Source organism: Saccostrea cucullata, unplaced genomic scaffold (genome assembly GCF_032062105.1).
Source record: "Saccostrea cucullata isolate Sc308-1 unplaced genomic scaffold, CSIRO_AGI_Scuc_v1 ctg263, whole genome shotgun sequence".
Taxonomy (NCBI): Eukaryota; Metazoa; Mollusca; class Bivalvia; order Ostreida; family Ostreidae; genus Saccostrea; species Saccostrea cuccullata.
In genome coordinates, this window is record NW_026926479.1 from 54,660 (window position 1) to 77,751 (window position 23,092).

General features: G+C 35.7%; 2 protein-coding genes across 5 annotated transcripts in view; one reads left to right on the plus strand and one right to left on the minus strand.

Annotated features, from left to right (window-relative positions):
• Positions 1 to 1,572: 1,572 nt before the first annotated feature.
• On the minus strand, positions 1,573 to 11,146 carry LOC134271789 (mitochondrial enolase superfamily member 1-like). Of its 4 annotated transcripts, XM_062754003.1 has the most exons (16): positions 10,984 to 11,146; positions 8,969 to 9,071; positions 8,128 to 8,243; positions 6,421 to 6,507; positions 6,224 to 6,250; positions 6,000 to 6,040; positions 5,871 to 5,902; positions 5,542 to 5,580; positions 4,953 to 5,035; positions 4,808 to 4,842; positions 4,612 to 4,699; positions 3,434 to 3,568; positions 2,814 to 2,985; positions 2,585 to 2,684; positions 2,327 to 2,408; positions 1,576 to 1,977 (listed from the first exon to the last, which is right to left on the minus strand). In XM_062754003.1, exons 1-16 carry the CDS (start codon positions 11,068 to 11,070, stop codon positions 1,867 to 1,869), a joined length of 1,338 nt encoding a protein of 445 aa, XP_062609987.1. In that variant the 5' UTR covers positions 11,071 to 11,146; the 3' UTR covers positions 1,576 to 1,866. The 4 variants fall into 4 exon arrangements, with proteins under 4 accessions (XP_062609990.1, XP_062609989.1, XP_062609988.1 ...); XM_062754006.1 differs by lacking the exons at positions 8,969 to 9,071; positions 10,984 to 11,146 and adding an exon at positions 8,729 to 8,759 and having other exon boundaries at positions 1,573 to 1,977; XM_062754005.1 differs by lacking the exons at positions 8,969 to 9,071; positions 10,984 to 11,146 and adding an exon at positions 9,185 to 9,367 and having other exon boundaries at positions 1,574 to 1,977.
• An 899-nt stretch (positions 11,147 to 12,045) lies between these two features.
• Positions 12,046 to 23,092, plus strand: part of LOC134271798 (nucleoprotein TPR-like) — a 42,672-nt gene continuing 31,625 nt past the window's right edge. The window contains exons 1-15 of the mRNA XM_062754021.1: positions 12,046 to 12,225; positions 14,918 to 15,022; positions 15,232 to 15,305; positions 15,400 to 15,496; positions 15,705 to 15,808; positions 15,913 to 16,026; positions 16,255 to 16,398; positions 16,533 to 16,613; positions 16,900 to 17,056; positions 18,382 to 18,453; positions 18,547 to 18,725; positions 18,840 to 19,052; positions 20,077 to 20,207; positions 20,631 to 20,732; positions 21,152 to 21,236. Of these exons, the coding sequence (XP_062610005.1) occupies positions 12,054 to 12,225; positions 14,918 to 15,022; positions 15,232 to 15,305; positions 15,400 to 15,496; positions 15,705 to 15,808; positions 15,913 to 16,026; positions 16,255 to 16,398; positions 16,533 to 16,613; positions 16,900 to 17,056; positions 18,382 to 18,453; positions 18,547 to 18,725; positions 18,840 to 19,052; positions 20,077 to 20,207; positions 20,631 to 20,732; positions 21,152 to 21,236 (1,830 nt within the window). The 5' untranslated portion in view covers positions 12,046 to 12,053. The remainder of the gene's footprint in view (positions 12,226 to 14,917; positions 15,023 to 15,231; positions 15,306 to 15,399; positions 15,497 to 15,704; positions 15,809 to 15,912; positions 16,027 to 16,254; positions 16,399 to 16,532; positions 16,614 to 16,899; positions 17,057 to 18,381; positions 18,454 to 18,546; positions 18,726 to 18,839; positions 19,053 to 20,076; positions 20,208 to 20,630; positions 20,733 to 21,151; positions 21,237 to 23,092) is intronic.

The window sequence follows — 23,092 nt, forward strand, 5'->3', positions numbered from 1 at the left end:
TCAAGATAAAATTTTGTTATAAAGACATAGCAACAACTTCAAATTGTTAATTGGATTGTTTCACCTTTTCTGGTCTATGGTCTTAGTCATTTTAATCAAGTTTCATTTAACATACTTATTTGTTATCCTTCCTTGAAAGAAAGCCCATGCATCTCTTCATTTTAAACAATTTTTTTTAACAAAAAAATCCTTTGTGACTAATTTGGTTAAGATCAGTCAAGTATAGTTTGCAATTTCATAATTTCAATTATGTGAGCCTTTTTACTAAGGTGAGCTAAAAAAAATATCACAAAAGAGAACAAAGAAAACTTTTAACATTTTATTTAGCATTACTTTATTGCACAGTTATATTGTAGCTTCTGCAATTCATGAATTGAGCTGTATATACTTTAAATCCTCACAAAAATCTAACCACATTCATTAAATAACTTTAGCAATATATATATATATATATATATATATATATATATATATATATATATATATATATATATATATATATATATATATATATATATATATATATATATATATATATATATATATATATATATATATATATATATATATATATATATATATATATATATATTAACATAATTAAATTGTCACAGTTCACCAGATCAAATAATAATTTTGTTTCAAAACTATAAATTCACTATAAGTATTTAAGTTTAAAACAAGTAAGTGGATTCATTGTAAATCATGGAGGCAGGGATGGGGCAATGTTAATTTCCTGGTCTGTATGGAGATTATTTTGTAGCCTATTAAACTTGTACTTACCCATACCAAAGATTCACTTCACTGATATTTAAAATACATGTATTTTCAAATTTAATGTTCAGTTGGATGTAAATTTATTAAGGGAAAGGATGACCAATGAAATCCAAGAAAATTGGTCGATCCCCATAAAAATATTGAATCCACAATAATTGTTTTCTTTTTCATTCATAATTTAAATCTAGTAATCTAGAATAAAATAAATTATCCATTCAATGTCCATCATGGTCTTGGAGAGATGACTATGACAGTATAGCTTGTTAACGTAAAAATGCTAGTAACAAATTAAGGTCTTTCCACCCTCACAATTCTAATGGTTCAAAGTACAAGAACTGCATTTATTTTTATTTAATATAGTTTCAATTTACCAATTATCACAAAAAATGTATAGGTCGGCATATTATTAAAGTTTGGAGACATACTGGTAAATAAGCATACCTATATGTCAACATAAAAAAATTGTACATTTTTTGTAAACAGTACGTATTATAAAAATTATGTAAAAAACTGGTTCAAATGCATAATTCTGATGCTGAAAGTTCGTATTTACTTGAGACTTATCAGATACTTTTGAATTTTGAATATCAGGGAAACTATTTTACATTAGAAGTGCAAAACAGATTGTGCCTAAATGAAGATACCTGAGAAGGAGTTATTGCCCTTGTCAACATTTTTTGAAGATTGAATAATTGATTAAATGAAGAAAATATTCATTTTTAAAATTCTTCAATTTAACAATATTTACCATCATACCTATTGCGAAGCATTCTTTCAAAAGATATTGTTCTATTAGGTATGGATTAATATAAATAACGGTTTTTGCAAAAACCTATGACATCATACGAGGATGGAAATACCTTAAATACTCATAACAATTTGCACTGAAAACTAAATGCACATTTCATAAATATGTACACTGGCTTATAAAATGAATATTTCATAATAAAAAATCAGGCACTTTAGTTCTTAAAAAGTTAATAATTCTGATCTGGTTATACATGTAAAAAGACAATAAATTTCATAATTAATATATTTATTGGCACTGATTGGACTACACATTAATTACACAGTTAATTGTTCTTTCACTCATTCCTGTTGAAACAATCCCTCCTTAAACATCCGCTGCCATTCGGCCCCCTCTGGGTAGACAAAATCAGCCAGAGACTGGTCCTTGATTCCCATAACATACCCTGGTGTCTAGAAAATAACACATATATTTTGATCATTGAAACTGTTTTAAAATGCTTTCTTTCTTTAATGCAGGAATCATCAGTTGCAGTCATTGCAGAAAAAAACATATTTTAAGAAGAGGTTAAACAGCTCAGGTGAGCTAAAAACCTATTCTGATTGGTATGTGAGAATTAATGGATGGAATAACAATATCTTTTCACAGAAAAATTAATGGGAAATTATTCAGTGGGTGTACATATAAATATATCACTATTAGGGGTGAAAAAAATCTTCATTACAAATAAAATATCATGAGAAATAATGAAAGAAAATAATCAGTAAGTGATAATGACATGTATTTTTCCTGAGAGTTTACCTTAGGTGCCATGTATCTTCCTCCTTTTAAGACGACTGGCGCCAACATGTGTTCATGAAGATGATCAGCAAATTCTATCATCCTAAAGGGAGACAAGACAGTACATCATCAGATTCATACAGTGTGTGACAAACTTGGCAGTAAATATAGTTTATCAAATTGATTTGCAGTAACAAATATAAGATTTTCTTGCAAACCCCTAACAGTAAACTTTTATGTAAAGCTAACATGAAAATTTTCATTAAAAAAATGACTTACCGATTTTCCATTGTCCCCGAAACACAGATGAAGTCAAACATGGAGAGATGCTGAACAAGTTCACACAGTGCCACGCCTCCTGCATGTGGACAAACAGGAACTAGAGGGAGGAAAAGGGGAGAATTAAAAGTTCTTTAAAAATTATCAGTTCCTGTAAGAACAATGTTAAAATCTTGACATTGCTGAAATTTTGGATTAAGAACTGAGTCTTTAATTAGTGATGACAAACCATTGTATTTGGCAGCCAATAGAATTACAGCCAGAACTTCATTAACTCCGCCTAGTCGACATGCATCAATCTGACAATACTGCATGGCCTTGGCCTTCAGAAACTGTTTAAACATGACTCTGTTCTGACACATCTCTCCAGTGGCAACTCCTATACCTAGAGGTACAAGGGCCTGGAATAAAGGTTTATATTTAGTTAGGATGGGATCGTAAAGAGCTATACATGGAAAAGAAATATACATGCATACATGACTGATAGTTTACATTATATAAAATAACAAAAGATTGAATCAGAAAAGATCTGGGCTTGATAATTTTCAATCAAAATAGCAAGGTAAAATTCATTAATTATTAAAATTTTGAATAAATGTCATTTTCTTTACATCATATCTAAAACTTATAACATCATGGTTGATTAAATCATCTAAAACTTGAAAAACTGCAAATATCTCCACTGGTTTAGAACTTAATTCAAGATATCTCCTTCAAAATTTGATTCTTGGGACAGATATTTATAGCTATTATAGATTTTAGTCTTTTCTTTTCTATTGCAAAAAACTAGCTAATGCTGATGATATGGATAAAGATTTATAAAGATTTTATTTAGGTAAGACCCCTGACCTCTGCGATGGCTGCATGACCCATGACATCATCAGGATTGGTTGGTTCCTCTATCCACAGAATCTTGTAGTCAGCCATCTGCTTCATCCAATCAATGGCTTCCTGGACCTCCCATTTCTGGTTAGCGTCCACCATCTGTCAAAAACAGTCAAATTATGCGATAAGTTTTTTATTACTGGATAATATCCTGTATACCTTAAACATAGGTAATCAAAGGTTATGAAGCTCACCTCAATGAATGCTATCTATAACTACAGCAAAATCTCATACCAAATAAATGCTCTGGTAGTTTGATAGTCTGCAAGATGTATCAGCTAGAAATGCAAATTTGTTCATAAGGCTTATACCGGTACATATAGTTACCTGTTAATGGATTGTGCCAAAAACTTAAACCTGTACACTTATCAGAAAATGTAGGTCAGATTCAGTAACCAAAGTAAGTCTGCTAGTGTGCATCAATTACTATACCTAGATGCATCATTAATGTTAGTTTGGTCACTACAAATTAATGCTGCATGAAAATGGACCTGCTAGAAAAAAATTGATCCCTTAACTTTTAACTTTGTTAAATATACAAGTAGGTCAGATTCAGCATCCAAATCTGATCAGGTAGTGTGCATCCCTAGAAGTATCACCCATACAAGTTTTGTCCAGGTTCGGCTCATCTTTACTTTGGAATGAACTTGCTCCTTAAACTTGAAAATTAGGGGCAGTCACATAAGTGCTGGGGTAAAGGATTATTAATTACATAGTCTTTTAGTGACAGGGTATGGGATGATACCTGGTTAGTAAATTTCATACCTGGCGAGGCGAAACCGAGTCAGGTATGAAATTTACTAACCAGGTATCATCCCATACCCTGTCACTAAAAGACTATGTAACGAATTTACCCCACCGATGAAACATTTACGTTTTATCTGTAGTTTATAAATGGTTTTCTATGTTAAATGCTTCATCACGCTTATACTGTGCCTATTATGACGTCACGTTTGTGTTTGTGACGTAATACACCGACCGGGTATAGATTTACAACTGACTGGGTATAAGTAATCCACCGCCTTCACGTGACAGACTTCAACCAATCATAAGCCAGGATTTCACGGAAAAATCGACAGAGGTGGGGTAAAAGCTAATCTATAACTTTGTAGAGGTAATCCAAATATGCACAATATACTCGCCAGAAGCATGTCTTCTTTGATCGTCTCCCTGAAGATTTTGGCGCGTCTGACATCATCATTTACATCTCCTCCTACTTTCATTTTAAATCTAGATAAAGAAATAAATCCTTACTATTATAACTTTTATCACTGCCTAAATACACTAATTTTCAAGGAAATTAAAGAAGTTGAACAATTAAGGAATAAAACTATTTACCTTGTCCATCCTGCTGCCATGGCCTCTGTTGCAAGCTATGTGTAAAACAAAAGAAATTCTTAATTTTAAAATGCCTTTCACTTCCACATTGACTAAACTTTATAAAATATTTCCTATGACACTGCTATGTATTTAGTAAACAAACCTTTTTAATTTTCTCGTCTGAGTACCCCAGCCATCCACAGGAGGTGGTGTAGGCAGGGAAACCTTTGGCCAGGAGCTCCTCCTCTATAACAAACATTTCCTTTAATTTGATTGATACCCAGTACATTCTGTTGAATATATTGCAAAGGAGAAACCATTTTCTTGCATTGAAATGCAAATGGTCTCAAATACTTTGTACTCTGTATAACTTCAACCATGAAAACCATCATCAGAACCCACGGGTTCACTCTTTGTTGTACTCCCACCTTTTGTGTCCAAAATATCCATGAGATTTAATAAATTAATATTTTGCATTCAGTGTAACAGAAAGAAAACCCATGGGTTCCGACAATGCATAAAAAATTGACCCCATGAAAATAACTGATTTTACAGTGTTGACTATGAAAAATCAGCTCATGAATATTTTTTATTCACAGTGTATATCAATAATCAGACTATTGAGTATACCCAATATTAAATTTCTTGTTTAATATTTATTTACATGTATTTATATTTTTATATTTGTTAGAAATCTACTATGTTCAATCATTAACTAAATTAATGATACAATAAATTGTTGCGACTGATACCTCTTGCCTTCTTTCCATCTTGCATTTTCTTCAAAATCTCTGAAGAAAAATAAAACATTCAATACATGTATATAAGATTTAAATCGTCTTGATACATTCACTTTCATCTTCATTTTCTTTTAGTTAACAACAATGCTTTTGTCATTGTTTGGGAGATAGCTGTAAAGAGGGATCTTAATTTGGAGCAGAGAAACTTGCCATGGGAAAGTTTTAAGGTCGATGCACATAAATTCTCACATGCAGGGAAAACCTGATACAGCTTTGATACATGTGTAGGGACAATGAAGTACAATCTTCAGAAGGAGAGGACAATTGAAATAGTGCTTTACCTATAGCTTCCTCTTTAGTCAGAGTATCAGACCTACAAAGTTTGGTACAGATCAGACGATTTCATGGCAGTCATTACACCTATTTTACTCTAATAGAGGATACACTTTTAAATAGATGTAGAATCTTACATATATCTGAAATCAATAGTAGACACAAGCTTTTCTGGCTCCTGAAAATAAAAAAAATAATTCTAAAAAGTTTGATGCCTTAAATACAATTGAACTTACATGAAAGTTTTGTTTCATACCGTTACATAACTGCTGTATGTACATAACTGCTGTATGTACATGAATGATGTGCAATGAATACTTGTATCATTGAATTATTCTATCTAATTTTGAAAGAGACTCACCATATCTACCAGCAATTTCCAAAGAGGCTGAAAAATACAGAAATTTATTTAATATCGGTGAGAAAAGTGATAGAGTTTAATGTATAAATTGACAACAATATCTACTTAGACCACAAATCATCAGATTTTTGTATGATAAAAATATTATGGCATACAAATCTATGTAACTATTTTTTCATTTATAATAGATATAGAACCTTGTTTTCTATTTTGGCCCACAAATCCCACAATGCATTGACAATGGCTGCTGTTGCTAAGTGAATCACTCCTTTTTCCGGACCAAGCTGGAAATAAATTTGATGCATTCAGACTATACACTCAGGATTAAAATAAAAAGATTTTGATATTAATTTATCACGAGTTAAATAAATATTCTTAATATTTCTATTTGAAAAATAATGATACATTATGCTTCCTGTGATATTACAAGACTTATCCTCACAGAAAAAATACAATGACTTTCTTTGATTTGGTCCTCACTGAGAAATTACAGAGACACTTATCTGTGAGATTTGGTCCTCACTGAGAAATTACACAAACCTACTTGTCTGATTTGGTCCTCACTAAGAAATTACAGAGACTTACTCGTCTGATTTGGTCCTCACTGAGAAATTACACAAACCTACTCATCTGATTTGGTCCTCACTAACAATTACATAGACTTTCCCATCTGATTTCGTTCTCAATGAAAAATGACACAGACCCACCCATCCAATTTGGTCCTCACTGAAAAATAACAAAGACTTACCCTTCTGATTTGGTCCTCACTGAGAAATGACAAAGACTTACCCATCTGATTTGGTCCTCACTGAGAAATGACACAGACCTACCCATCTGATATGGTCCTCACTGAGAAATTACAGAGACTTACTCATCTGATTTGGTCCTCACTGAGAAATAACAGAGACTTACTCATCTGCTTTGGTCCTCACTGAGAAATGACAGAGACTTACCTGTCTCATTTGGTCCTCACTGAGAAATTAGAGGCTTACTCATCTGATTTGTTCCTCACTGAGAAATTACACAGACTTACCCATCTGATTTGGTCCTCACTGAGAAATGACACAGACCTACCCATCTGATTTGGTCCTCACTGAGAAATAACAGAGACTTACCCCTCTGATTTGGTCCTCAATGAGAAATGACACAGACCCACCCATCTGATTTGGTCCTCACTGAGAAATGACACAGACCTACCCATCTGATTTGGTCCTCACTGAGAAATGACAGAGACTTACCCCTCTGATTTGGTCCTCGATGAGAAATAACAAAGACTTACCCGTCTGATTTGGTCCTCACTGAGAAATAACAGAGACTTACCCCTCTGATTTGGTCCTCACTGAAAAATAACAAAGACTTACCCTTCTGATTTGGCCCTCACTGAGAAATGACACAGACCTACCCATCTGATTTGGTCCTCACTGAGAAATGACACAGAAGAGACTTACCCATCTGATTTGGTCCTCACTGAGAAATGACAGAGACTTATCCATCTGATTTGGTCCCCACTAAGGAATGACAGAGACTTACCCATCTGATTTGGTCCTCAATGAGAAATGACACAGACCTACCCATCTGATTTGGTTCTCACTGAGAAATAACAGAGACTTACCCATCTGATTTGGTCCTCACTGAAAAATAACAAAGACTTACCCTTCTGATTTGGTCCTCACTGAGAAATGACAAAGACTTACTCATCTGATTTGGCCCTCACTGAGAAATGACACAGAAGAGACTTACCCATCTGATTTGGTCCTCACTGAGAAATGACAGAGACTTATCCATCTGATTTTGTCCCCACTAAGGAATGACAGAGACTTACCCATCTGATTTGGTCCTCACTGAGAAATAACAGAGACTTACCCATCTGATTTTGTCCTCACTGAAAAATTACAGAGACTTACCCATCTGATTTGGTCCTCACTGACAAGCGACTGCCAGAAATTCCCAAAGTCATCAAAGATCTCTGTGAGCTTTTTACCCACTAGCATCTTTTCAAAAACCTCCACAGCACAACAAACTGAAACAGAAAATAACAAGCTAGATAAAATTTCTCACTTCTTTTGCTTAGAAATAACCCAAAGAAAATATTTCAATTTATACTAAAATTTTGTGGTTTATCTATAATAGATAAAATTTGATGCATTGAGGTGCATATATAAGCATGATTATTAAGAGTTTGTCATGACTGACTAAAGATGAAGTTTCTTACAATTAATATGTCAATGGAAACTTACTCTGAAACTAACAAATTAAACACTTTACTTAACTAGCTACTGTCCTCACCATTAATTAAGCCCACCTATGTGGTTCCCTCATTCTACAGTAAATGTGGTGCCATTATTTAAGCCTACCTGGTGCCATTATTTAAACCTACCTCTGTGGTTCTCCCATACTACAGTAAATGTGGTGCCATTATTTAAGCCTACCTGGTGCCAGTATTCAAACCTACCTCTGTGGTTCTCCCATTCTACAGTAAATGTGGTGCCATTTTGTTCATACTACCTATGTGGTTCCCTCGTCCTACAGTAAATGTGGTGCCTTTCATTAACCCTACCTATGTGGTTCCCTGTCCTTCAGTAAATGTGGTGCTATTAATCCTACCTATGTGTTCCCTTGTCCCACAGTAAATGTGGTGCAATTAAACCTACCTATGTGGTTCCCTGTCCTACATTAAATGTGGTGTTATTAATCTTACCCATGTGTTCCCTTGTCCCATAGTAAATGTGGTGCCATTAAACCTACCTATGTGGTTCCCTCGTCCCACAGTAAATGTGGTCCCATTTCCCTGAAGAGCAGAGTCTGTCTGTATGGTGACATATGGACAGGAATAATCAGGGGCTTTATGCTAAAAGCAAAAAGCAGATCAACAAATAAATGGTTATAACGTGAGGCTATGCAGAGTTGGACTGAGCTACACAACAGGCTGTGGTGACATGGTCAGAGAACACTGAGTTTTACCAATGTTGGTCCCTCTTCCATTAGCAAATGTTGTTCCATATGCAGTGACATCTGAGTCCGTTTTCAGTGTCACATATGCTGCAGAATAATCTGGAGACTTATGCTACAAAGTAATATGTTGTAACTGACGTGTGAAATCTGAATTACATATATTTCTAATAGAATAAATTTGTCATCGTGAGTCAATTATGAACTTTACAATATATATGTATGAGTACATGTATCTTTTTCAACTCCACGAGCATTCCTATCAAAAGCCCCCGCCCTCCAACTTAAAAATATCAATTAATTAAAGTTCTTTAAAATTAGATTCTATTATCCTTGATAATAGAATCTAATTTTAAAGAACTTTAATTGATATTTTTAAGTTGGAAGGCGGGGGCTTTTGATAAGGATAGGAATGCTCATGGTGTTGAAAAAGATAATGCACTTTAAAGATTGTACACTTAAGTCCTAGCTGATGTGTCAACTACCCTCTAAAATGATACATAATACATGTGTTCAATATGGTCAATCAATTTTTATTTTTGCATAATTATCCCTGAGTTTTAATTCCAGTTAATCCACAGATTCTCCCCTTTTCATTTTACATTTGGTGCCCTGGCCAGGATTTGAGAATATTTTGGTTGTGTTGACCTGGGCTGTCGACCTGGGTGACTAATCATATAAGTGATTAGAGCACCTGACTTATTAACACGTCATGGCTCCCACAGCCAGATTCTGGTCCTGTCATAAATGCTTTCCTTTCTCTGTTTTATTTGGTGCTGTACCTCTAGGATTTGTATTTTAAAGTCCTAAATCAATCTAAATCGTGTTTCAATATGAGATTGAAAAAAAACTTATAGAGGGAGAAATATGTGGTATATTTGGGATTTAGTTTAATATAGTTAGATGGATTAGTGGATATATCCACCTGACTGGCAATGCACCCGACTGGCAATGCACCTGACTGGCAATGCACTCGACTGGCAATACACCCAACTGGCAATTTAATGCACCTGATTGGCAATGCACCTGACTGGCAATGCATCCGACTGGCAATGCACCTGACTGGCAATGCACTCGACTGGCAATACACCCAACTGGCAATTTAATGCACCTGACTGGCAATGCACCTGATTGGCAATTAATTAATGCACCTGACTGGCAATGCACCCGACTGGCAATGCACTCAACTGGCAATGCACCCAACTGGCAATTTAATGCACCTGATTGGCAATTAATTAATGCACCCGACTGGCAATGCACCCGACTGGCAATGCACCCGACTGGCAATGCACCTGACTGGCAATGCACCCGACTGTCAATGCACCTGACTGGCAATGCACTCGACTGGCAATGCACCCAACTGTCAATTTAATGCACCTGACTGGCAATGCACCTAGCTGCGTCTACCATTGCATGACTAGCAATGCAAGAGTATTGGGTACCCTTTTCAGTCCACATCATCCACCCACCGATTTCCCTTTCCTCTTACAAAACCATTTGTAAGATAAACTTCAGCTAACTTTTAAAAGTGTTGAATTTCAGAAAAAATATACAGCATCAAGGATTTCTTTTAGGAATTGTCTATATAATCCTAGGAATTGTCATAAAAACACATGTGCATACATTAGTTTAGGATCACATACAGAATTGTTTTCATTTCAAACATCATGCATAACAAAGTAAATCATAAAAATTACTACAATAATATTCAACAGTTAAATATTTTACACTGATCACCTGATGTTTGCTTGAGAAGTTCAATTTCACTTAGTTTAATTTCAAAAAAAGAATTATTATTCATTGTTGTTTACCATTGCATCTGATCCATCCTTCTCTAAAGACGTAGGGAATCTTATATCTTTCACTGTCACTGCCGTGATCTTTGTTGGACGTGACATATTTTGGCTTTGGAAGTAAGTCTTGATCTTTATTCAAAAGGGGGCGGGCATTGAAGTCACATCATATGTAAACTAGTTAGCAATTTAATGTTTCAATCCAAAAAATAAATTATGGGGATAGAAATAAAGATGTGCCCATTTGTTATTTATCTGATTTCCACATGATAAAGTCTTTTACAATAATAATTAAAATAAGAAAGTTATTTTTTCACATTAAAACAAAAAAATGAGTGGAATAGTTTTACCCAATTCTGCTCTCGCGTGCAACACTACTTCCGTCGCGGTGCGTCGATTTACCCAAAAGGACCCAAAAGGACCCAAAAGAACCCAAAAGGACCCAAAAGGAACCCAAAAGGACCCAAAAGGAAATCAGAAGGACCCAAAAGGAAATTAATAACAACCCAAAAGTACTTTAAATAAAGATAATAAATGGATATATAATAAACATTTTCATATTTTATTAAATCTGAAACTAGTTTTTTTGAGTGGAAAGTGTGTGTTTGGACTAGAGGTGGGAGGTCCCCCACCGACGCCCACCCCACCCAACCCCGATACCATATGCCTATAACATGTCATAAAATAAAACTTTTTTCATTTATTAAATATCATATAGTAAGATATGGTAAAACAAAAGGAGAAGTAATAATACTTTGTTAATTTCAGCTAAAAGAAATCAAAGCATACCTGACCAGATTTAGTGTTTGATGTGCTATAAAAGTTATATGTTATTGTTATAGTTGCAACAATATAAATGTATGTTTTTTGTAAACTTTTACGTAAATGTATAATATAATATTCATAATTTAATTAAAATTATTAATTTTCAATGTATTATAATATATTAATTAAAGTCCTTTTGGGTCCTTTTGGGTTCCTTTTGGGTTCCTTTTGGGTCCTTTTGGGTTCCTTTTGGGTCCTTTTGGGTTCTTTTGGGTCCTTTTGGGTCCTTTTGGGTAAATCGACGCACCCCTTCCGTCGCAATCATGGCGGGCATTGAAAATTTTAGACCACCTGATTTAAACAATATTTTGGAAGAACATGAATTAAATCAGTTGTCTGGTGGTGTGAAAGAGAAAATTCAACGTGCTTTTACATCTAGAACGTCACAGTATGAGGAACTGAAGGTCAAATACGAACGTCTTTCCGTTACCTCAGGTATTGGACGAGACGCCGGTGTAGGCATTTTTTAAATAACAGAAAATACGCACACATATTTGTGAGCATTAGAACAATACGGCTTAAGTATTTCTTTGTATATTATAACACATTTGAACAGTATCAAGATATGTATTGTGATATTTCACCTTTCATAATATTCTGTGTCCACATGCTTCTGAAAGGAGAAATGGAAATGATTATTCCTTCAATTCTCAAATCATCAGTGCCATATTTAGCTACATATGCGATTGGACCCCTATATAGCAATAGTTCACCTATATAATATAGACACCTTGAAAAAAAATGTTTTTCTTATCTCTCAACCAATCACATTAAGCAGGTCCAGCACAATCTCTTGATTAAGCTATATAGCTTTATTAAGCTATTCAAAATAGCTTGATAAAGCTAATATGTTTTACGGTGTGACCGTTGGGGCGAGCGCAGTTGTACCATCGTATAAACTTGAAAAATATTTATCCGCCATTTCAAACATCAGGCCGCACGAGACGTCTCGACTACCTGTGACGTCACACGATGTCACAGAGCTCGTTGGAGATTACGGGGACAGCCGAGCATCTGGCTGAAACTATAGACCTAGAGCAATTCTGGTCGAAAAACTTTGCAGAGTTATTTTTTGTTTATTTGAAAAATATCTACAAACTGATAGCCTTTCATGCTTTACGTTATTATTTATTATTTATTTATTTATTCGTGCAAAGGACATTGGGTAATCACAATTAGGAATGTTTCACAGAAAAATTTATCCAGCGTATCCAAACAATCCGAATGTTCTTTTTTGTCTAAAAGCTCGCTTTGCGAGAGTCACTTCGCGACGCTCGCTGTGCTCGCTATTAATATGCACTTTTTCACAAAAACGTTTTTTGCAAGAAATAAAAAAAAAGTCGCAAGTATTTGAATATTCATATATGTACTATGGACTATCAAAAATACAACCTAAATCATAGAAAGTTTTAACATTGCTGCTGTTGAATATAGCAAAATATGAATTTCCATTGTTTATAACTGTGTGTACGTGGTTAAGTATGATTGCTTATCATGTGCTAAACTCTTAATAATCAGTTATCCTGTTGGCCATAACTGGCCTCCTTTATAATTTCATTCAAGAAGTAACTGTGTGGTCATTCATCAATAGCCCTAAAACTTTGAGTACAAAGTCTCTCAAGGAGATGCAATTTGGTAAGTGATTTTTACATGCATTGTATTCAGAAGAGTTTAAACTTTAATATTCCCACTGCACCACAGTGCGACTTTTTGCACATGTTGAATAAAAAGTCTTGCAAAATAGCTTAATCAAGCTATTCTGAATACCTTGATAAAGCTGTATAACTAAATCAAGCTATATAGCTTAATCAAGAGATTGTGCCGGACCTGTTAAGCCATTTTATGATAAACAGCTAGTTACATGTGCATTGAAATCTTTTTCACATTTATATCGCAGTAAATATGAAAGTTTTTATTTGATTAGTGCTTCTCAATCAGAGAAGGCTTCAAGCAAGGTCTAAAATATCAAGTGAAACTGTCCATGGGACCAATGGCAATGTGTTGACTCATGGCATTGTGAAGATGTATGCAGTGTTTGTCTCCTGATACTGTTTTTGTCCATTACACAAGTATGTATCGCAACACCCTTATTTACATTGACTCTATAATTCTACAATTTAAAAGACCCTTTTAATGTGAAGCTGCTTGGTGAAGCATGTACAAATGTTAATGAGCATTTCGTCCTTATTCCAAAGGTGTTGAAATGGTTAAGTAGTCAAACAAGATTCCCAGTCTTATCATCTTTTATAATTTGTTTTCCACTTGATTTGGAAGGTTAAAAGTCACAAACTCAATCAAAATCAATAACAGCACATGGTAGTATTGCAAAATTGGACCAAATTTACAATCGATTATCAAATTGAATTGGAAGCATACAGTTGATTATATAATAGATAATATGAACTTTATTTTAAACAAAGTTATAAACCATGAAATTTTTATATATCATTGGAAATGAAAATGCTATTTCAATACAAATCTGTCAATTCAACATACCCAAAAATCAAGGTTCGGTCATAAAGGATTTATTTAATTTTTTTTGGCTAATGTACAATCTCACATATTAGCCTAATATATAAATAAATAAAGTTTTTGGTTTAAAACATTTATTTTCACTCTCCATAAATGTTTCAATAAAAAGGATCAAACATCCACAGACTGAATTAATCAGGTGTGGTATTTACAGTGTACAGTTATGTTTGAGTTGATAGATGATATAATGATGATCATTATTCATCATATTTAAGGTGAATGTTTTCTAAGCTGAAATATTTTATATCTCAAATAAAGTTACAATTAACATTCTTGGTAAAAATTAAATCAGCTGATTGATCAAACACAGATTTGGCAGGGAAAAATCCACCCAACTAAAACTTGAGTGGGCCCCATTTTAAGAAATAAAGGAACGTCTTTTAATAAAGTTCAAAGATAAACCATTTTGTTTATTTAGCGACTATCGATTTTAAAACTTTCTATCGATTGTTGCCAACATTCTATCCTCAGCGATGATTTTTTGATAGTCATTGACTATCTTAACAACACTATATAGCACATGGCATTATTCATTAAAGTTTAGAAGTCTGTTTTCACTTTATATAATGAGGTTTTGGTCTGAATATCATTCTAGAACAAAGACAGTTAGAAGTTGAGAGTCAGCTGGCAGAGATCCAGGGAAACCTAGAAAAGCTAGCTGCAGAAAATGCCCAGTTAAAGACAGAGTTGGCCGACACAGGTACATGTACTTGTTAATTTGTTTTTAAAAATATAAAACAGTCATTTTTAATTGGACTTTTTGTGAAAATGAAAATTTCTTCATACCCTCTGAAAAGAAATATGATACTCTTAAACTGGGTATAAACAAGCAATGTTCCAACTACACAAAGTTCATTTACACTATATTTGTATGGTATATTTGATTTATTTACATATTGATATTTTTAGTTGAAAAGTTAACAACAGCAACAGAAAAATTGAAGTCAACTCAGGAAGAAGAAAACTCTTCGCTCTCTACACAGGTACCTGTACACTGTTGTCAGAGTTTGTGTTTAATTCTGTGTGTGCCAGTTGAGGCTCCACAAATATTGCTATTCCTTATCCTTTTTCTTTCAGCTCCGTTTGACAAAAGCAAATGAAACCCTTGAATCAGAAAAAAGGGATCTGACAGTTTTACTGGAAAAGAGGAGTAAAGAGATAGAGAGACTAAATGGTAGGGAATGCTGAACCTTATTGAAAGTTAACTGTACCCGTAATTGACCTCTTTATCATTCATTCTTTTAATCTCTGACTGCTAGGACTTTTCTGCTTTTGCCCACCAAGCTACATGTGTATATCCCTGGAGTTTTTCACAGTTCATGCTTTTTTTACATTGGATATGACTGCTTTAGTTAGTTACACATGATTATTTATGATTACAGAGGAGTGGAGTAGTTTGTCTGATAAGTTAGCTCAGGCCAACAGAGAGAAGACGGAAGCTCAGGCCCAGACTGCTGAATTCCAGAGTCAGGTTGTCACATCACAGGTAAGTTCACCAGATTAAATCATCCCTGACTAAGGATTACATGATTTTTATGTGCACCATTACTCTGAGAGTTGACATTTAGATTTATATCCATGCTGTTGTAGTTTACACAGAAGAGACTGGAGGAAGAGAAGGAAGCTCTACAGAGACAGATTGATTTGTTAAACAAGGACTTGTCAGAGAAAACCCAGCAGTTATTTAATGTCAGGAAGGAACAGGTAACAGTTACACTAATTTCTTGTGATAGCTAAATCTTTCTTCTATTATACCTTTTTAGATGTTATATTAAACAGTACTTAGAACTTATGTAGCCATATAACATTAGACTATTTTAAATTAGAGGTACTTACTTTTCTATCTCAAAGTTATATAATAAAGAAAAAAGCACATGTATCTGACTTGCTTGTTAGTGTTAAATTTCTATATTTATTATGTTTTTTATACAGTCTGCAAGGAATTTGGACCTACAAAGTCGCTTAGAAGAACAGACAGATGAAAATCAACATCTGCAGAACACGCTAGAAACACTGAGAAAGACCAATGCAGAACAAGTCAAGAAGATTGAACAATACATAGAAAAACTACAAGATGTAAGGATTCTTCATTTGTAACACATACAATGTTGTTTGTACAACAATTGAATAGAAAAATCAGAATTTCAGTTTTCATACAGGAGAGTTATCTGCCATACTAGTGCATGTGTAAATATTTTTTTCTATATCAGGCCCATAACAATCAGGTTCAGGCAGATGAACAATTCAGACAGGAACTGGAGGCCAATCAGAAATTGTCTGATCTCTACAAGGTAAAAATAATATCTGTAACTCATAAACAGCAGCATACAAAGAAAACAACATCTGATACATGTATTCATATTTCATAAGTGTATGTGCATGTCGCAGAAAGTTACCATCTTTAAGCACAAAAGAAAAACACCATGTATACATACAATGTAGTCATTTCACCATGTATACATACAATGTAGTCATTTCAGGGCACAAATACCTGAACATGTGTATATTAATTGCCCCACACACCAAATGCTATGGGTATTGAAGAGTGAGGTACATATATTTGTGTGTGTTGATCAGGGTCAGGCCACGGACCTGGAGGAGAAGTGTAAGGAGTTGATGGGGGCTGTGGACGAGCTGAGAAAGTTACTGAAGGACGCCTCGATCTCCTACACTGAGCTACAGAGGCAGCACCAGACAGACGTAGAACAACTCAATGTGGAACTCACAGATAGAGGTACGTAGAACAACTCAACGTGGAACTCACAGATAGAGGTTAGATTAATAACGATAAAGTATGAGGGCGGGTGTAAAAGGTATAGGTACTAAATTAATAAAAGGAGTTTTGTGTCCGGTGAAAATATGAGAATTTTTGAAGCTAATGTTTTTAGCTCACCTGAGCCGAAGGCTCAAGTGAGCTTTTCTGATCACATTTTGTCCGGCGTCCGTCTGTCCGTCTAGCTGTCCGTCCGTCTGTCGAGCTGTCCGTTTGTCTGTCTGTCCGTAAACTTTTCACATTTTCGACTTCTTCTCAAGAACCGCTGGGCCAATTTCAACCAAACTTGCCACAAAGTATCCTTGGGTGAAGGGGATTCAACAAATGAAGGGCCAGGCCCTCATTCAAGGGGAGATAATTGGGAATTAATGAAAATTTGGTGGCATGTTTTAAAAATCTTCTTCTCAAGAACCACAGTGCCAGGAAAGATGAAACTTATGGGGAAACATCCTCAGGTAGTGTAGATTTAAGTTTGTTCAAATCATGACCCCCGGGGGTAGGGCGGGGCCACAATGGCCGACCAAATTTTTACATAGAAATATATAGGAAAATTCTTTAAAAATCTTCTTCTCAAGAATAACAAAGCCATAATTGATCATATTTATATGGAAGCATCCTCAGATAGTGTAGAATCAAGTTTGTTCAAATCATGACCCCGGGGGGGAGGGCGGGGCCACAATGGCCGACCAAAGTTTTACGTAGAAATATATAGGAAAATACTTTAAAAATCTTCTTCTTAAGAATAACAAAGCCGTAATTGATCATATTTATATGGAAGCATCCTCAGGTAGTGTAGAATCAAGTTTGTTCAAATCATGACCCCGGGGGGTAGGGCGGGGCCACAATGGCCGACCAAAGTTTTACATAGAAATATATAGGAAAATTCTTTAAAAATCTTCTTCTCAAGAATAGCAAAGCCATAATTGATCATATTTATATGGAAGCATCCTCAGGTAGTGTCGATTCAAGTTTGTTCAAATCATGACCCCCGGGGGTAGGGTGGAGCTACAATGGCCGATCAGAGTTTTACATAGACATATTTAGGAAAATTCTTTTAAAAATCATATCTTCTCAAGAATAGCAAAGACATGATTGGTCATGGGAATACTTTTGGATTTAAACTTTTCAATAATAAACCAGTTCTACTTTTTCCTATCCACAGTGCTCAGGTGAGCGATGTGGCCCATGGGCCTCTTGTTAAGACATTATGTTATAGTGACTAGTGACTTGCCAAGTCATGTTCATGTTTTGTTGCAATGCTCAATTTATGGTTTCTTATTTTACAGAAAATCAAATACAGAATTTGAGAAAGGAGTTGGAGAATGCTAATGAACTTATTGAGGAAATAAAAAAGAAAGGTAACACACAACATAAAGATGATTCAATATTAGTAATTTCAGAACAAGAAACTCAGACATATTTGTGATCTTTCTCTTATGTCTATTATTTAGCTGCCACCAGTGAACATGTGGAGACCCTCTTCCCTAACGCAGCAGCTACGAGTAAATTGGTAAACTCAGGAATGTCCCTAACACAGATCTATAATGAGTACATGCAGGCCTCTGAAAATCTCTACTTGGAGAAGGAGGAAACCAAACGACTTAACAGCTACATTGACACAATTCTCCAGGTATCATGCTTTTTGTCTCTGATATTAATTTAACCTAAAATCAAGGTGGAAAATTTTTGATAGATAATATCTTAAGAGTTATTAATTTTATTTCTCTGTGATTTTTTTCTGTAGGAGATAGAGGAGAAGGCTCCTATGATCCGTAAACAGCGGGAGGACTATGAGCAGACTCTGGAGACAGTAGAGCAGATGAACAAACAACTTGACGCCGCTTTACTGGAGAGTCAGAACATGAGGATCGAGGCAGACGAGGCCAACAGGAAATACAACTACATGAAACGGGAAAATCAGAAATTACAACAGCAGACTGAGGACCTGTCAAAACAGGTTAATACAGAAAAATTTGCTTCTCCAGAGATTAACAAATATAGATACTGATGTAGATATTTTAAATTGAGCATTTAAATATATAAGTTATGTTACATGTGTCTTAATTTGAGGGAAATTATTTCACATGGAGTAAAACCTCACCAATTGAGTGTTTCACAATCTTTCAGCAAATATGTATTATTGCATTGTACATGTGGTTTGGGATATTTTGTAGCTGTTGCTTATACTTAACTACATGTAGGTGCAGTTTCTTGTGTAAACATGCAGGTGCAGTTTCTTGTATTTACATGAAGGTGCAGTTTCTTGTGTAAACATGCAGGTGCATTTTCTTGTATTTACACGAAGGTGCAGTTTCTTGTGTAAACATGCAGGTGCAGTTTCTTGTATTTACATGAAGGTGCAGTTTCTTGTGTAAACATGCAGGTTCAGTTTCTTGTATTTACATGAAGGTGCAGTTTCTTGTGTAAACATGCAGGTGCAGTATTTTGTATTTACATGTAGGTGCAGTTTCTTGTATTTACATGAAGGTGCAGTTTCTTGTGTAAACATGCAGGTGCAGTTTCTTGTATTTACATGAAGGTGCAGTTTCTTGTGTAAACATACAGGTGCAGTTTCTTGTATTTACATGAAGGTGCAGTTTCTTGTGTAAACATGCAGGTGCAGTTTTTTGTATTTACATGTAGGTGCAGTTTCTTGTATTTACATGAAGGTGCAGTTTCTTGTGTAAACATTCAGGTGCATTTTCTTGTATTTACATGAAGGTGCAGTTTCTTGTGTAAACATGCAGGTGCAGTTTCTTGTATTTACATGAAGGTGCAGTTTCTTGTGTAAACATGCAGGTGCAGTTTCTTGTATTTACATGTAGGTGCAGTTTCTTGTATTTACATGTAGGTGCAGTTTCCTGTATATGCACATAGGTGCATTTTCTTGTTTATACCTGTAGGTGCATTTTCTTGTTTTTATCTGTTGGTACAGTATCTTGTTTATACCTGTAGGTGCAGTTTCTTGTTTATACCTGTAGGTGCAGTTTCTCGTGAAGGAGATAGAGGAAGTGAAGGGTAGGAGAATCCTACAGGAGGATGACATTTCTTGTGTTGACATCTCCAGTACCACCTCATCAGAAGTCATCTCAGGTCATCTGGTTACATTCAGGTAAATAGTGTCACCTGGTTACATTCAAATGAAATAGTATCTTCTGATTACATTCAGGTAAGTAGTGTCAAATCACATGGTTTCATGGACAGTTTCTGATTACATGGTTTGCATTCAGATAATATAGGGACATAATAGACCATATGGTCACATTCAGGTTATGTAGGGTCAAGTAAGATCAGCTTGCCTGGAATGGTGATCAGCTCCCTGATGTGTGTTTAATTTAACAAGAATGGCCCCATTTTACCACATAAAAAAATTTAAGTATTATGTGTAGTCATATAGTACATGTAACAACACTGTTAAAAATGTTCCCCATAAGAATCATGTGCATCTTGTCTGTCTGACAGGATTGAAGATTTTTTACAAGGCATACTTCACATTATTGAGGGTAATATATGCCCATAATTAATTTGTTGACAGAAACATTGAAGACTTACAGCGACAGAACCAGAGATTATTGGGGGTGGTCCGAGATCTCAGTGAGAAGAGAGATGAGGAGGAGAGTCTCGCCGCAGAGGAAAAGTAAGGTTTATATACATGTAGATAGAGGGGCACAGAGGAAAAGTAAGTTAATTGGGTGCAAAGGAAGCATAAGAGTAATGTCGGTAGGAAAAGCAAATAGAAATGTAGGAATAATAATTGTGTAGATAGGAGGAGACATGGGGAAAAGTAAGAGTAATGTGGATAAGAGGGATGCAGAGAGAAAAATAAAGTGTATATTTTATAGACGAGGGTATCACAATAATTAGAATTAGCAGCAGATAATGCAAACACATCAAAAATATTGTATTACAAAATAACTCTCAACCAAGTCAGTGCTTGAATACTTTTTCTTTATTGATGACAAAATGGTACTTTCCAATATTTTTGTTGATATAATCAACTAATCAACACAGGGTTTATATGTGATATTTTCTGTACATGTATAATGTATTTTACAGAACTAAGGATCTGAAGGATCAGCTGGAGAGAGCCCTCAGTGAGATGCAGGAACTCAAGTCAGCCAGGGACAGACAAGCTACCATGGTAAGTCAGCCAGGGACAGACAAGCTACCATGGTAAGTCAGCCAGGGACAGACAAGTTACCATGGTAAGTCAGCCTGGGACAGACAAGGTATATTGGTAACTCATCCAGGGACAGACAAGCTTTATTGGTAAGTCAGCCAGGGACAAACAAGTTAACATGGTAAGTCATCCAGGGACAGACAAGTTACCATAGTAAGTCAGCCAGGGACAGACAAGCCACCATGGTAAGTCAGCCAGGGACAGACAAGTTACCATGGTAAGTCAGCCAGGGACAGACAAGTTACCATGGTAAGTCAGCCAGGGACAGACAAGCTATCATGGTAAGTAAGCCAGGGACAGGAAAGATACCATGGTAAGTCAGCCAGGGACAGACAAGTTACCATGGTAAGTCAGCCAGAGACAGACAAGCTATATTTGTAAGTCAGCCAGGGACAGACAAGCTTTATTGGTAAGTCAGTCAGGGACAGACAAGTTACCATGGTAAGTCAGCCAGGGACAGACAAGCTACCATGGTAAGTCAGCCAGGGACAGACAAGCTGCTATGGTAAGACTTAAAATTCTGTTTACTGGACTATGACATCTTCGCTAGCCAAGGGTTTCTGATACGCTACCTTCCTCAGTGAGATGCAGGAACTCAAGTCAGCCAGGGACAGACAAGCTACCATGGTAAGTTAGCCAGGGACAGACAAGCTACCATGGTAAGTCAGCCAGGGACAGACAAGTTACCATGGTAAGTCAGCCTGGGACAGACAAGGTATATTGGTAACTCATCCAGGGACAGACAAGCTTTATTGGTAAGTCAGCCAGGGACAGACAAGTTACCATGGTAAGTCATCCAGGGACAGACAAGTTACCATGGTAAGTCAGCCAGGGACAGACAAGCCACCATGGTAAGTCAGCCAGGGACAGACAAGTTACCATGGTAAGTCAGCCAGGGACAGACAAGTTACCATGGTAAGTCAGCCAGGGACAGACAAGCTATCATGGTAAGTAAGCCAGGGACAGGAAAGATACCATGGTAAGTCAGCCAGGGACAGACAAGTTACCATGGTAAGTCAGCCAGAGACAGACAAGCTATATTTGTAAGTCAGCCAGGGACAGACAAGCTTTATTGGTAAGTCAGTCAGGGACAGACAAGTTACCATGGTAAGTCAGCCAGGGACAGACAAGCTACCATGGTAAGTCAGCCAGGGACAGACAAGCTGCTATGGTAAGACTTAAAATTCTGTTTACTGGACTATGACATCTTCGCTAGCCAAGGGTTTCTGATACGCTACCTTCCTCATAATCCCTTGGCATACGGTCTTGATAGAAGTTGGGTTTTTAGCTCTACTGGTCAGAGACCAGAAGAGCTTATGCGATAGTAATGCGTCCGGCGTCCGTCCGTCTGTCCGTCTGTCTGTCTGTCTGTAAACAATTATTCAAAATGCTACTCCTCCTACAGTTTTAATCTGATTTCAATATAACTTGGCATATAAGTAGATTACACTAAGATACATAATTCTGTGTATCGGTTTTTGATTTCGACGAACGGTGTTGGCGTTGTTACTAAAAATAGAAATTTCTGTGAAATTCTTTCAAAATGCTACTCCTCCTACAGTTTTGGTCTGACTTCAATATAACATGGCACACAAGTAGACTACACTAAGATACATAATTCTGTGTATCGGTTTTTGATTTCAACGAACGATGTTGGCGTTGTTACTAAAAATAGAAATTTCTGTGAAATTCTTTCAAAATGCTACTCCTCCTACAGTTTTGATATGATTTCAATATAACTTGGCAAACAAATAGACTACACTAAGTTACATAATTCTGTATATCGGTTTTTGATTTCGACGAACGGTGTTGGCGTT

Excerpts from the sequence above, each read along its gene's own strand:
- LOC134271789 (XM_062754003.1), bottom strand. The coding sequence starts at position 11,070 with ATGTCACGTCCAACAAAGATCACGGCAGTGACAGTGAAAGATATAAGA. Across the intron at positions 4,843-4,952 it reads CAGACGAGAAAATTAAAAAG|CTTGCAACAGAGGCCATGGC; the intron begins GTTTGTTTACTA and ends TTTTACACATAG. Across the intron at positions 3,569-4,611 it reads TCAAAGAAGACATGCTTCTG|ATGGTGGACGCTAACCAGAA; the intron begins GCGAGTATATTG and ends TGTTTTTGACAG.